The sequence below is a fragment of the Aotus nancymaae genome, unplaced genomic scaffold, assembly GCF_030222135.1.
Source record: "Aotus nancymaae isolate 86718 unplaced genomic scaffold, 86718_ANA_hifiasm-v0.15.2.pri h1tg000089l, whole genome shotgun sequence".
Taxonomy (NCBI): domain Eukaryota; kingdom Metazoa; phylum Chordata; class Mammalia; order Primates; family Aotidae; genus Aotus; species Aotus nancymaae.
In genome coordinates this window covers 15488522-15505110 of record NW_026988504.1, presented here as the reverse complement: position 1 = coordinate 15505110, position 16589 = coordinate 15488522, and the positions used below count along the sequence as shown (strand labels likewise).

At 35.9% G+C, this 16589-nt stretch overlaps 1 protein-coding gene across 11 annotated transcripts in view; it reads left to right on the top strand.

Moving 5' to 3' along the window:
• Positions 1 to 16589, top strand: part of CEP112 (centrosomal protein 112) — a 664691-nt gene that overhangs the window by 293437 nt on the left and 354665 nt on the right. For all 11 annotated transcript variants that reach the window (XM_064369449.1, XM_064369448.1, XM_064369450.1 and 8 more), the window contains one exon: positions 3566 to 3748. In XM_064369449.1, the coding sequence (XP_064225519.1) occupies positions 3566 to 3748 (183 nt within the window). The remainder of the gene's footprint in view (positions 1 to 3565; positions 3749 to 16589) is intronic.

Here is a 16589-nt window from a genome sequence, read left to right as displayed (position 1 = left end):
TCAACTCCCACTTATAAGTGAGAACATGTGGTGTTTGGGTTTTCTGTTCCTGTGTTAGTTGGCTGAGAATGATGGTTTCCAGTTTCATCCATGTCCCTGCAAAGGACATGAACTCATTCTTTTTTATGGCTGCATGGTATTCCATGGTGTATATGTGCCACATTTTCTTTATCCAGTCTATCATTGATGGGCATTTGGGTTGGCTCCAAGTCTTTGCTATTGTGAATAATGCTGCAATAAACATATGTGTGCATGTGTCTTTATAGTAGAATGATTTATAATCCTTTGGGCATATACTCAGTAATGGGATTGCTGGGTCAAATGGTGCTTCTGGTTGTAGATCCTTGAGGAATCACAACACTGTCTTCCACAATGATTGAACTAATTTACACTCCCACCAACAGTGTAAAAGCGATTTCTTCACATCCTCTCCAGCATCTGTTATTTCCTGACTTTTTAATGATCACCATTCTAACTGGCATGAGATGGTATCTCATTGTGGTTTTGATTTGCATTTCTCTAATGACCAGTGATGATGAGCTTTTTTTTCATATGTTTGTTGGCCACATTTTAAGAAGTGTCTGTTCATTTCCTTTGCCCACTTTTTGATGGCGTTGTGTGTTTTTTTCTTGTATATTTGTTTAACTTCCTTGTAGATTCTGGATATTAGCCCTTTGCCAGATGGATAGATTGCAAAAATTTTCTCCCATTTCTGTAGGTTGCCTGTTTGCTCTGATGATAGTTTATTTTGCTATGTAGAAACTGGTTAGTTTAATTAGATTTCATTTGTCAATTTTGGCTTTTGTTGCCATTGCTTTTGGTGTTTTAGTCATAAAGTCTTTGCTCATGCCTATGCCCTGAATGGTATTGCCTAGATTTTCTTCTAGGGGTTTTTATGGTTTTAGGTCTTATGTTTTACTCTTTAATCCATTTTGAGATAATTTTTGCATAAGGTGTAAGGAAGGGGTCCAATTTCAGTTTTCTGCATATGGCTGGCCAGTTTTCCCCACACCATTTATTAAATAGGGAACCCTTTCCCTCATTGCTTGTTTTTGTTGGGTTTGTCAAAGATCAGATAGTTGTAGATGTGTAATGTTATTTATGAGGCCTCTGTTCTGTTCCATTGGTCTGTATATCTGTTTTGGTACCAATACCACACTGTTTTGGTTACTGTAGCCTTGTAGTATAGTTTGAAGTCAGGTAGTGTGATGCCTCCAACTTAGTTCTTTTTGCTTAGGATTGTCTTGGCTATATGGGCTCTTCTTGGTTCCTTATGAAATTTAAAGTAGTTTTTTTCTAATTTGATGAAGAAAGTCAATGGTAGCTTGATGGGGATAGCATTGAATCTATAAATTACTTTGGACAGTATGGTCATTTTCATGATATTGATTCTTCCTATCCATGAGCATGCAATGTTTTTCCATTTGTTTGTGTCCTCTCTTATTTCCATGAGTAATGGTTTGTAGTTCTCCTTGAAGAGGTTCTTCATATCCCTTGTAAGTTGTATTCTTAGGTATTTTATTCTCTTTGTAGCAATTGTGGTTGGGAGTTTACTCATGATTTGGCTCTCTGTCTATTATTGGTGTATAGCAATGCTTGTGATTTCTGCACATTGATTTTGTATTCTGAGACTTTGCTGAAGTTGCTTATCAGCTTAAGGAGATTTTGGGCTGAGATGATGGAGTTTTCTAAATATAGAATCATGATATCAGCAAACAGAGACAATTCGACTTTTTCTCTTCCTATTAGAATACCTGTTATTTTTTTCTCTTGCCTGATTACCCGGGCCAGAACTTCCAATACCACATTGAATAGGTGTAATGAGAGAGGGCATCCTTGTCTAGTGCCAGTTTTCAAAGGAAATGCTTCCAGCTTTTGCCCATTCAGTATGATACTGGTTTTGGGATTGTCATAAATAGCTGTTATGATTTTGAGATATATTCCATCAATACCTAGTTTATTGTGAATTTTTAGGATGAAGGGGTGTTGAATTTTATTGAAGGCCTTTTCTGCATCTATTGAGATAATCATGTGGTTTTTATCTTTGGTTCTGTTCATGTGACGAATTGCATTTATTGATTTGCATATGTTGAACCAGGCTTGCATCCCAGGGATGAAGCCGATTTGATCATGGTGGATAAGTTTTTTGATGTACTGCTGGATTCGGTTTGCTGGTGTTTTATTGAGGATTTTTGTGTCAATGTTCATCAGGGATATTGGGCTGAAATTTTCTTTTTTTTGTTGTGTCTCTGACAGGTTTTGGTATCAGGATGATGCTGGTCTCATAAAATGAGTTGGGGGGAGTCCCTCTTTTTCTATTGTTTAGAATAGTTTAAGGAATGGTACCAGCACCTCTTTAATCACAATAAGAAAACATTTTGAAACCTGTGTTTTAAAGCAAATTTCATTTGTATTTTGATTCTTGATTTGTAATAAGGAGATAAGAATTATGAATTCAAAAAGAAAACTTCTCAAATTTTGTACAGTGTGCATGCTTGGATAAATGAATGCTATAGCTTTAAGATAAGGTAGTCTGGTGATTCATTGCATGAAACAAGATCGATTTGGAGCAGGCTCCTACTGTTAGCTTTTTTGAAGATGGATTCTCACGCCGAAAATAACACAACATATTCTAGATAACAGCAGTTTTCCCCCTGAAATCCACCAAAACTGAAGAAAAATCCAAGTGACTGTTCTTAGCAGCTGTGTGGCCTGGAGTTCACTGGGGAAGCTGGCTTCCTGCCGTCCCCTATTCATCACCTGCTTCAAAGACAGCCTGGCTGGCTATAGTTTGCAGGCCAGGTAGGGTGCCATTGTGCACAGTCTGGGAGGATTAGTATCAAAGCTGCGGCAACCAGGCCCTTGGTCTCAGGCTGCCATTCAGTCTAGCAGGGAGAGGCTAAGACTGGCCAAGGTCACAGTCTCCAGTGTGGAGTGGACTGGGAAAGGATTCTGAGAATAGAATGCTCTTTATGAAATCATGGCGCAAGCTTGCAGCACAGCAGGTGCCCTTCTGGAACACATAACATCTGTTTATGTTGGTATACCGTAGCTGACAACAAGATAATAGAGCTTTGAAATTTATCATTTTATTTTTGAAAAGACAACTGTATATACAATAATCCAGATGCGTATTTAGCTCCGATCTTTTATTTGTAAATCATGAAGAAAACTGACCGATTTAATTGCTGCTTTTCACATGTGTATATTTAAGCCAAAAGCAAAGCGTACTGACTATTAACCATTTATAACCATTGCTGATCAGAAATACCCGAATTCTTGGGGAGGAAGTGACTAGCATTCAAAATATTTTTTTTTCAATGTTCGGACATTTGTGTCAACAGATTGCAGAAGGATTTACTGAATATGCCCAACTATTTTGAATATTAGGAGGTTTGTATAACTACTACCCCCACAAATGAGAGTATTTCAAGGGTGAGGTAATAATGATGCAAAAATAAAAATTTTCAACTTGGACAAATTAGAGAAAAATTAAACTGTACATGAGTTGTCATGACGACAAGGATGTTCTGTTGATGAACTGTCCTCCTCATTGTCCAATCAGATAGTAGAGCTGAAGCTGGAGCATGAACAGGAGAAGACGCACCTATTACAGCAGCATAACGCAGAGAAGGATAGCCTAGTCCGAGACCATGAACGGGAAATTGAAAACCTGGAAAAACAGCTTCGCGCTGCCAATATGGAGCACGAAAATCAAATTCAGGAGTTCAAGAAACGAGATGCACAGGTAATTATCAATAATATTTGATAAAACGGGTATCTATTTTTAAAAAGTCATCAGCGTTTAATGTTTTCTTATTATTCTTGTTGATGCACGCTGTTTGATCATTTGCAAATCTGACATATAAATGTGATTTTTTTTTGTTTTTCTCCCCCCCAAGCCCCCGTTTTGGGATGAATAAAGCCTTAACTACAGAAACCACAGGTAGCCAGATTAAAAATCCCATGGCGCGCTATAACTTGGCCCCCTTTTTTTATAATCTTGTCTCAGTTCCTTTCATGATGGATTTTTTTAAAGTATCTGCCCCTTACCCCTCCCTTCAGCCTTAGCAAATCCCTATGAAATATATCAGCCTCACTCCTTGCTTTTTGTTTTAATCTCTGTAGGTAATCAAGCAGCTGTTTTAATATTTGCTTTTCCTTCCTAGTGTTGCTGTTTTCATTAGCCTATATTTGATTAGATCACTCAGATGGTAATTGATAAAAATGACTCCAGAGAAGGGCTATTTCCCATCAGGTCTGTTGCTTTTTCCTGCACACACACATGCCTCCTTGCCCACGTCTCTGTAGTCCCTGTTGGAAGCCATTTGGCAGAATAACCCCCAGCTGTGGTAGCATTTGACTCCTCAAACTTGTGGATGAAATGTGCACTGTCAGCATGGAAAATTATCTTTATGAATTTCAGATGAAAAAAGAAATCTTATTGGATGTGTATCTTTGTGATACAATACATTCTTTAGAATATATATAATCAAGGGCCTTTAGTGTATCCTCTTGAGATTGCTGTGAAATTGTATTAAAGAAAAATTTAAGAGCAATTGATAACAATAAAAAGATAATGTTCTTTTCTAATAAAACTGTATTGTATACTAGGTCTAAATACCTCTTTTTCCATTGAAATCTAACCATACTAACCACACTAACCACACCACACAACCACCTTCTTCTAGTTATCCTTCCTCTCAAAATAATACAATTTTCAAACAAAACAAAACTTCTGTTACACTATGTCTTTCAACAATTTTATAATTATCTAAATGTAAACACAGTACTAATTAAGTAAGGTGTTAATTTTTTGAGTGGACAGCGGGAGGGTAGTAAGGCAAAGAATAGGAGTTACTGGTTATTTTTCATTTGACCTTGAGTTTTCTTCTACTTTCAGAGAATAACTGATGCAATATGAATATACTCAGCACAGCTTTTGTTGTCAATGATATACATTTACAGTACAATTATTTTCAACTTGTTTTATGGTGGTTTGCTACCTAAAAAGGTAGTCATTGTAGTTGCCACCACAGAAACGCAGGTGGTTCCTGTTAAATCATCGTGTATTATATTTTTGCCACCAACCTCATTAGAGCCTTTATGAAATATATGCTGGCATTTTGACTTTTAGCCCTACAATTTATTAGGAATATTTCCTAGTTTATATTCTCCATCAAATATGATGTTAAACCTTATCATTGTTTTCCCTTGACAAGAGATGTGGGTTCTGAGTCAGTGTAGGATTTGTTTGCGTAGTAGAATTGCATAATGGATAAAATAAAATACACTAATTTACATAACTTCCTATTATTTGGGGGCTGTTATGGGAAGCTGATACAAGTAGAGGCCAAATTTAGAGGAAACCTTTGTGATTTTGCATGTGTCGTATCTGCCATGTAGGGTGCGGTTCATCCAATCATAACAAAAGGGAAATTTTAGTGCTATTACGTATAATAAAGCCGTGGAATAGTACAATACAGTTATTAATTGAATTTCTTCCTGTTGAAACATTAAGTATGAGGACTCTATGACCTCCTCAAATACTGTAGTTTAGGATTATATTGCTCATATTTCGTGTCATTCTCGGAACATTTTACTAATTGGAATTGCTGTCAAGGGAATGCCAGTGAGCAATGGAAACAGGCTAAATGCATTCTTGGTCAAAAGGAAAATAATTTTGTGTATGTTGTACTTAGTTGTTCTTAGAGAATACAATTTTAAAAACTTTTAGCAATAAGCTATATTTTAAAAAATCTTATGTGTACCAAAATGCTCATAATTTTTATTTATATTTGGTTATTTATTGAGGATATTTCAGGTAAGTCTTACATTTTCAAAATATATCTCTTTATGGTTGTGGTCTAAATAATCTAATGTATAATACCTTTTAAGTTCTAAATTCATTGATAAATTTCAAGAAAACAAAGTAGGCATATAATTTTCAAAATCGAAGATCTTTTTCAAATCACCCTGTTGTACTTTGATGCAGAACAAACATATATTAAATGTTAGATTGTATAATGCTAAAAATTTTTATTTCAGAGAGATTTCATTTTCAGTTAATGTGTGGCTATTCTAGTTTAGCAATGGAGGCCATTTTGTAAAAAGGACTACTTGAAATACTTAACCAAAAGAACAGTGAAATATCTATTTTGAATACTATAGCTTCGTATACTGCTTCTCTTCCATCAGATTCTTAAATGAGTACAGTTTTCTTAAAGTCTATTTTTGACTTCTTCCAAATATGTAGTACATTGCATGCTGATTAGAAAATCATTATTATAAAGTATAGTTACCAACCTTAAGGTGAATCATTCCAACTAGGGATTCCCTTTTGGTGAATTTGTTTTATAATACTGTAAGTTAATTGTTATACTAATAATTTTTAAGAGCAATGATAAGATATAGAAACGCACCAAGGACAATGAACTATTTTCCTCATTTGATTTGGTTCAGTTAGCTAATTATTTTATGTGTATATCATATTTTTGTTATAGTACTTTGATTTTCAATGGCAGGATATATTATGTTGTGGTACTTAAATTTGCTAACATGGACATTAAATTTTATCTCCATCATACAAGATGTTCAGTCTGGTATCTACCTAAGGTCATATGTTTGAGAAAAAGTATTCAGATCAGTAGAAATCAAGACTTCTAGATATTCATAACCTCACTGTTGAATATTTCTTATTTACCGGGTCTCTCTTATTGAAATTATTTTTGAGAATGATTTCATTGATTCAATCATATTTTAATTAGAAAATTTATAAATGTAATCTTAACTGCTTCTAACATGAAAGTTCTACATGTAATTCTTGTTTTGCTTTTGAACTATAATATAATGAGAGAATTTCTATTGTTTATCCTGTTGAATTAGAAGAAAAATGGAACATAGGTTTCTTGATCCCTTATTTGTCCTTTTAGGGCCCTTAACCATTTAGAGATAGCTTGATGTTTTATGTTTGTGCCACAGTGAGTGGTATGTGTGAATACTGTAGAGATTGTTGCATAGAACCTTTGTGATCCTCCCCAGAGGGGGCATCTCCATTTTAGGACCACTATGTGACCTGTTGCAGTAGAGACATTCAGACACCTAGGGTAACCAGCAGCCATTTGTGTGTCACCAATCAGTATCATGCAAATTAAATGCAGCAACCTTACAGAAGGTCATCAGCCAGATCTAAAAAATATATTAAATTTAGCATTTGCACATAGTACAATGGCTCTTGCAAAACATTGGCATCTAAATGCCTTTCTTAATCCCCCACACGAGAATCATAAATCTAGTACAAACAATTTTTACATAATAAATAGACAAATTATCTTGATTTTGCCATACTGATTCACGTTAAGAGCTGAACCTAACACTGATTCCTAAATGTAGAATTTGTAATACTTCTCTTCTATTTAGAAAAAACTTTTCCTAAAAAGATATGGATAGGACAATTTTAATTTTAAAAATTGTATCTCAGTTACATTTCCTTATTTTCCATGCATTTGCAAATTTTGGCCCAAGATAAAAATCTTCATTTATAAACTGAGTATGTACCTGCATTCAGGGGATTGAACATTGGCTATCATTCTTTAAAGATTACTCCAAGGGTGAATTTAACAATATATATAGTCTGAACATTCTTATTATACCTATATGCATGGCTTTTGGTCTTTGGTAGCATTTTTCTAGTGAAAACATTGTAATTTTTTTGTATGCCAGCTATTGCCAAAGGATCTAAAGCAGCATTTTATAATAAACATACACTTAAAATAACTGAAAATAGTAATTAGGCAATAAATTATATTAACCACCCTAGAAAATGTATGCTGAAGAAAAAATATAACAGTTAAGTGGAAATTTTAGCTCTGAGCTTGCCTAGAAGCCACAGCAAAGAGGGAAACATGGTGAATTGTGTAATTCTAAATATGTAATGAAAAAAATCATAGCAGTTCTTTTTTTTCAAGCTCTCAGTTCTGAGAGAAATTTATGCCATTAGACTTAATATAAAGGACATTGACCAATATAGCTGATGATATTTTCCATATGTTAAAACATTGGAAGTAAAATCTGGTGGGGAAACTTTAGATTCTTTAGTACTTTCATAAAATGTAATTACCAGATTTTATTTTATGTGCCAAAATTTTATTTTAATTTATTGAGAATATTATTCTCAAATCAAAAAACAACATGCCTTAAGAAATAAAATTTTGCAGATACTATGAATCATAAGAAAGTATATTTTAAGTCACAGCCTAGCAAATTTTAGTACAGTTGTTTTATCACTGGGCCAGGAATGCTTACAAAGTGTCTTCATGCAGGAAAACTTAGAAACATAGCTGAGTTTAGAAATTGTTTAGAAGTTAATACCTAATATCAATTCCCAAGTGTGTTACTCTTTTTCTTAGATCTGATTTTTTTGTTCTCTGAATTTATTATTAAAAACTAGAAAAAGAAATTATAAAATCAAATGGTAATTCACTCCAAGAGTGAAAGTTACTTACACCTGCATTGAAATGAATGATATCCTACCTACATAACCAAAATAGTACTTTATCACTAATATTTATTCATTAATGTCATTTGCTTGGTTCTGAGGTATATATGTTTTTGTTTCTTTGGTTCAAAGTGGACTGATTGATTGGAAAAACCAAGCTATGTAAACTCTATTTTTCCCCCCAGCCTAATGAGGCTGTTGCTGTTAATGTGACCCTGTTTTTTATTCCCCTCTTCTCCCTAGTGACACACATGGTCACATCAGAGTGGTGGCCTGGTGTTCCAGCTGTGTACACACCAAGATGTGATACTCATCCCCTGATGGACCGAGTTATTTGTATTAGAGCAGAGTGTGTTTTAAGTATTAAGTGGGCTTTACTGCAATGTACAGTGTTTAATGTCAGGCATTAGAAGCTTGGTGGGAAAAGTTTTGATCATTCCACTTTAATTTTGTAAAAAGAAAATCAGATATTTTTGGTGGACTTCTGGTAAAACCACACATTACAATTCTGTATTTTCTTTAGATGAAGTTTTATAGTATTATCTAAGTGCCGTATTTAAGGTGGCCCAGGAACTTTCTGTATATACTCAAAATATTGATAGAGTTTTTCATAACTAGGCCATTTTAAAAAGCCTGTGGGGGAAATACTGTTTTTCTGACACCGAAACCTTTGGTCATACAGAATTTTCCAAATAGAGGGGGCAAAATTCTCAGCGTATTTTGGCATAGATGCACTGATGTGAAGATCTTTTTTGTTAGTATTCAGTAGTTATGTGTCTAATAGTGTGATATGTGAATTTAATAATACATTTGCATTGTTTATATATTACTATACAAATTAATATGTAAAAGAATACTATTTCTTAAGTTTTTAGTTAGCAGAAAATATAGACAAATGCCATTTTAGGTAAAGCTTACATTTTGTGTAGGTGACCAGCTTTCTTTTTCTATTATAATTCTAAAATTCTGTAATTGTTTTCATCCTGCAGGCATAAAACTAGTGTACTTATATCTGTGATTAAACTATTATAAAAATTTAACTCTGTCCTCAACATGGAAAAAATTATATTGTTTAAAAAGCAAAAAATACAAGCTGAGGCAAGAAAAATGATTTCTCTAAGAATGATCCATTTGTAGAAGATACAGTGTATCTTTAGTCCTGTGCATATTTTTTAAAATGTGGCAGTTACCATGGAAACCACATTCTGTGGTATTTGGTCCACTTTTAGATAGGGAGCATTCCTTTTAAAGACAAACCTTTTAAATAATAACATAAAGTATTCCATTTGAATTAGTAACTTTGTGTCAACTAAAAATGATTGCTTTAAATTCTGTCTTTTGTTCTCATTATACTGAATGGATTTCTTTAGAAATATTAAAATTGCTATTGAAGAAGAGGTAATTAAATATGGAAGAGATTTTAAATAGGGAATAAAATATGATCACTGCGGTGGTGAGAACTGGGAGGATTGCAAGGGACCACAAGTCATTGTGTACCATATGTTCTGCCAGACATGAAACTTTTAGTTATATCAGGTGTCTAAGTATCTAGCACTAGTATAGTCAGATTAAGTAATCTAAAGAGATGACCACATCCAACTGTATTCCATTTACAGATAAGAAACCTGTGATTCCAGGACAATCTCTTGCCTAAGGTCACAGAACTTGCAAACCAGGGCTTCTTAATCCAAATTTAGTGCTCTTTCTATCATCCAAGAAAGATTTTAGATTTTTGGAGAGACTTGGACATGGCAGAAAAGGAAGAGGGTTATTATAGGAATCTTTGCCTAGCATGGAGAGAGACACTGGTACCCTGCTCCCCTGCTGAGCTTCTGATAGCAATTTGCATTTCTTTCAGTGATTTGCCATATTCGATGTTGCTCCAAAGTCATAATAATGCTTGAATAATGCTGTTTGATTTCCAGTTTGAGTAAGTAGCAGCTCCTCCAACAACACTGAGTTTTCATGTTTGTATGTGTTTAACAGCAGCAGTAGCAACAGCAACAATAACAACAAATATTTATTGTGTGCTTTCCTTGTGCCAAGCTCTCTGCTGGGCTGCTGGGTCCTTTGCATTGCATTCTCTTACACAATCCTTTTTTTTTTTTTTTTGAGATGGAGTCTCACTCTGTCACCCAGGCTGGAGTGCAGTGGCACGATCTTGGCTCACTGCAACCTCCACCTCCTGGGTTCAAGCGATTCTCCTGCCTCAGCCTCCGGAGTAGCTGGGGCTACAGGTGTACACCACGACGCCAGGCTAATTTTCATATTTTTAGTAGAGACAGGGTTTCACCAGATTGGTCAGGCTGGTCTTGAACTCCTGACCTCCTGATCCACCCGCCTCTACCTTCCAAAGTGCTGGGATTACAGGCATGAGCCACTGCACCCGGCCACAACCCTTTAATAATTGATGAGAATGACATTTTCTATCTTGAAACTCTGTTTTGACCTTCTTACCAGGGTCAGAAGATGACTATATGTATTTTCATTTTATCAATGAGAAAAGATTCAGGAGGCATAAATAAATTGCCCAGGGTTATGTAGCTAATAGTGTACTGGGACTCACAGCAAAGTCCTCTACCCCATATGCCTGCTAATGTATGAGCACATTGTTTCTGAATTTTATTTATTTTGCATAAATCCATTTTATTTCTAATTTGAATTGTGACTACCTTACTAGATTTGAAATACTGATGCTCATAACTCAAACTATATATATCCAAATCATGTATTAGCCAGCAGTTTCACTCTTTCTCCAAGACCACAAGCCGTGCCTATGTCTTTCTTTTGAGATAAATTAAACTCTAAGGAGATATGCAATTCTTAATATTTTCTTTGGAATATAGTTTCTTCCAACAAGTTTCAGAATTTGTAAAATAGAAGAGTGAGTACATTTTTGAAATGGGTTCACTTTTGGTTTTCACATTGTTACTGAAAAAAGAAGGCGTGCCTAGAGTAAGAATTCACCCCAAGTGTTTAGGTCAGTGAGGCCTACCAGTCTTGATAAAAACAGTTTAGGAATTTGCATTTAGTAGTGGTAAGGTATGTTTTTTTGTGAGTGGTTCATGATCTTTGGATATTTGTCATATTCACATGCTAATTTGGAATATTATATATGATCCATTCATTTTATAGAATGAATTTTTAACTCTCAGAGTTCAATGTTTGTTAGTATTTTTTTTTAAAAGAACCCTGAATGAGGATACTATTGCATGAGAGGATCCGATAAAAGCCACTTAGAAAGGAGGTCAAAGATTATGAAGTTCAAACCTGGAGATTTTTTCCATACCAAGGGTATAATTAGAAAATGTGTTTCTTCTAGACCCCTCAAAAACAATTTATGTTAATGCAGTATTAGCTTGATTCTAGAGCTATTTTGCTCAAAGTAAAACTTTTGAGATGAATTGTTTTTTAAAATAAATGCTTCAGAGACAAAGCATGATTCTGCATGCAGAATGTCATTTCCATTGACATAAGGAAATATGCCTTGAGTTATTTTTAGCATATTACTCTTCCTTCTCCTTTTCACCTAGGCCTCGGTGAAATTACTAGGAATATTGGCAGAAATTATCTCTGAGGAAGTATTGGATGAATAACTCTTCTTCCTTAATGTCTTGGAAAAGTCATTTTTGGATTTCTGACTCAATCGGTTCTGTAAGAGACATCCCTGATGTCTTCATTTGTATATTTGTGGTAATTTTTTTGTGACAGAGAGGTCGAAGCCAAAGGGCAAGAAATGATTGGCAAAATGATGATATCATCAAATGTTCAAAGAGCTGGCAAATTGAAGCTTATTAAACTGTCATTTTGTCTCCCATTCAGGACTAATTGGAATCATGCCTACTTGCATGATATGAAAGATATTTAACACCTGAGCTTTTTTCATGACAAAAATGTCATAAATTGGTGTCAGGGAGACCTTAAACTCCTATTTGGAGAAGAGAACACAGCATTGTATGAAAATAGTAGTCTGTTTTCAAACTACTGTAATGTTTATGTACAGAAAATATTTGAAAAATATTGTCATTGAATGGAAAGTTTTTGATGGGCTTAATTGAGCCCCAGAGTATTGAATCAGTAGGTTAGTGTGCAACTTGAGATTTTTTTGATGAAACAAATATTAAAATTTAAGGAAAATTATAGTTTTTCACTTGTTTTAATAATTATTTTAAATTACATCTTGATCTCTTGAGTGTTTTTGGATATTTGTGTATTGGAAGGTTGGGGAAAATCATACAAAATCACAAAGAAACAATACACAATTAGACTTTGGGGTTTGAAAATGTGTGTTATTTTTCGAGTTTATTTTGATTTGTTATGCTTTGGTATGAAGTCAAGTATTAGTCAAGTAATACTGAAAGCATTTGTAATATTTGAATATGAGTTAGTGGTGTCCTCAGAGATTGAAGTGTGCTGAATTATGCAACGTGGATCTGGGTGTCTTCCCTTTTGTGAAGGGACAGTTGCAATGCTGCACTAGTCTTGAGGAGTGTGTGTGTCCTTTCACTGGATGCTGTGGCTCTGTGATGCAGAGGAGCTTTCAGTGAACAGAGATCCAGTAGTTCAGCCAGGCCTACAGTCTCAAAACAAGGAAATTTTCCAGTGGAAAGACCCGAAAGTCGCAGTTCTTTAAAAAGGTTAACATTAAATTGTTGATTCATTCATCTTAAGTTTGCTCCTTAAGTCAGTATTTATTAAGAAAACAAACCCCAGATCCCTAGGGTCAAGTGGAACCTTATTTATTTTGTTATTTTCAAGGATGTCATTTAATGTACAAAATGCATGTGTTCACCAAATGTTTCCTGAAAAGCTAATTTTTTTGAAATGTAAATGTTATCCTCACTTGTTGGCTAAGATGATAGCTCCGGTTACAGTGACGTTGGCATGCACAACAAGAGAAGTGGAGTGTGAGGGTTGAAAACTTTTGGTCTTCAATTATACAAATATTACGGCCAAAGCTGTCATTAGACAAATGCCATGAGTTCGAGAGCTGTAGCATGTTCCAGGCTCCCCTGTGAAAGTCCTGACTGTATAGATGTTTCAGATGTGGGGCAAAATGTAGAAATGCTCTCTTGTGATTTCACCTCTCTAACCACTTCTAGTGGCACACAGTTAAAAAAATCACCATCTACTGCCATAATGTTGGTGTTTCTTAAAAAAAAATATTCAATTCAGGAATAAGAGTAGCAGAGTAAATCTTTTGAAGAAAAATGATAATTATTAACTGTTTTGATTGCTTTTTGAAATCTCATTGTTTGAGATTGATATTAGAAACAAATGGAACTCTGTAACTTGAACATTTTATAATTATGACTCTTTAAATAATATATAAATCAATTTTATTTCCATGTAAGTTTGCTGTCTAAAAATTAGGCAGAATTCACCTATGATATCAACTTTCTTCAACTTTATTTCATTAAGATTTTGGGGGTGTCTACCCTGTGCCAGGCCCTAGGACTGGGGGAGCACACCTTTAGGAGGTGCCCTTCACATCCTCGTTTATGTGAATGTTGCCCCAGAGCTGTACAGGGCATGGCCTATATGGCCATAGGGTATTCCTGCATTGGGTACAGCAGAGAACAAGATAGACCAATACTCTACTCTAAAGGAAATTACAGTTGCATTGGGGAAGACAGATGATAAGACAAAAACCAAATTAACAAGGAGAGGATCACATGGTAATAACTTGTAGGTGGAGAATTAAAATTGAGAGATATGATACAGTGACCAAATGATTGTGTGATTGTGTTAGCTGGCCATCAGAGAAGGCCTCTCCAAGGAATAGATATCTCATTTAAGATCTGATTGATGAGAAGCCAGCTAGACTGAGGCAACAGTTGGTGCAGAGACCATGTAGTAAAATAAGTTTTGTGTGTTCTTGAAATGAAAAAGGAGATCTGTCTGGCACTAGCATAGCAGGTGTGAGAAAGGGGGCAGGGGGTAGCTGACCTGGGGCTTTTCTTTGAGACGGAGTTTCGCTCGTTACCCAGGCTGGAGTGCAATGGCGCAATCTCGGCTCACCACAACCTCCGCCTCCTGGGTTCAGGCAATTCTCCTGCCTCAGCCTCCTGAGTAGCTGGGATTACAGGCACGCACCACCGTGCCCAGCTAATTTTTTGTATTTTTAGTAGAGATGGGGTTTCACCATGTTGACCAGGATGGTCTCGATCTCTTGACCTCGTGATCCACCCGCCTCGGCCTCCCAAAGTGCTTGGATTACAGGCGTGAGCCACCACTCCCAGCCTGACCTGGGGCTTTTTAAGCCCTGGTGAAAAGTTTGAATTGCATTTTAAATGTGATGGGAAGACAGAGGCACAAGCAGTAAGGTGACATGATTTGATTCATGTTTTTAACAGCGCTCCATTTGTGAACAGTCCTAGATGCCTGCATGACATGCGTATGTCAGGCAGTAGGGCTTGCTGATGGGTTGGGTGTGGGGAATGAGGGGAAGAAGTAGTAAGGGTAACTCCTGGAGTTTTGGTTCGAGCAGCTGTATAGATGGTGGTGTCAAACATGAGGAAGATTGCTGGAGAACAGAAGCAAAAGCAAGAGGTCTTTTCTTGCCAAGCTAAATGTGAGCTGCATGTTAAACATCCATAGGGAAGTGTGTCAGACAGCGAGTTGGATACGTAGGCTAAGATTCCAGAGATGCAAACTGGGCATATAGATAATAATGCATGGGCCCAGATGCAATTACCAATTTCTTACTGAATACTAACATAAAGATGCTGTTCATGGCCAGTCTCTATCATTTACTGTCCCTATAAACCTGAGTTAATATTAGCTAATTACCTCAATACCTCCGATCATCATTTTCCACACCTGTGATATCCATTCACTCATTTAGTGGCATTCATTGAACTCCTACTATAAGCCAGGCCCTATGCAAGTACCTAAGAATATAAAAAAAGGAATGGTTTCTCTGTCAAGTTTACGGTCTATGGGGAAACAGGCATTGTGCATCTGTCATAAATGGAGGATACGATGGTTCATACCAACAGATATGAGTAAAGAGTCTTCCTTTAACATAGAGGATGCATCTTACCATATATCAAAGGCTGTATAGAATAGGAGACAGAGTAACAATAACCCTGGTCAGAAGGACAGGCTCCCCTCGCTCACACATCCTTATGAAGGCACCCTTTGCTGATGATATCACCTGATTGCTATGATGATTTGATCAGGCCCTTTAAGGAACTTTCTTTGCCATGCTTTGGTATGGAAGGAGATTAATACCCTCTTGGTTCATTTCTACTGTCTGGAAACATTGACTATTTGCCTGCCCGCCCACCAGGTGTGTAACTGGTGTCACTGCCAGCATCTTTCTAAGAAAGACAGAGGGAGTATGGAAATAGAAGGTTATGTTCTGTGGCCTCCTCTAGTGTGCTCATCCTTCAGGCCTACCAGAGTTACAGCAAAGTACAACAAAGTCATAAAGGGGCTTTGATCCCAAGAAAAGTCGAGATGGAAATTATGGGATGTGGGGGCATAGGGTCTGAGGTTCCATTAGAATAGATATCAGATGCTTTGAGTTTTAAAAAGTGACTAAAATGTCCTATGCAAATTAGAATGGAAAAAGCATTCTAAACAGAGAGAGTAGCGTGATTAATAGATGAAGAATGCTTTAATTATACCATGTCCAGAAGTCTGAACTGGGTCCCTTGGTCAGTGATCTCCACTTGGCTGTTTATACTGTCTGTGCCACCATCTACAATGTCTCTACCATTCTTCCACTTTAATATTCCACTTGTTACTCTTATTATCCCATTTAGTAATTATTTAGAATGGTGTTCTCCCAAGTGGGGTTCACTAGGGTATAGGAAGAAAAAACCCAGAACTTCTGTTAAGGTGTATGTGAATTTTGTCTTTAAAAATACTTATCTTATGCAAATTTGTATAACGTATTTAATGTATTAATATAGTAGTGTTACAAGTTTACATATATACATGTACTGTATATTTTGTAATAGGAGTGTCCCCCAAAAATTTAGAGACCATAATTGTCAACAATTGAAAGTCACTGCGGAATTTTAAGCAGAAGATGAAGAATTAGCAGGCAGTGAGACTGGAGCCTGGGTGACTATTTAGAATG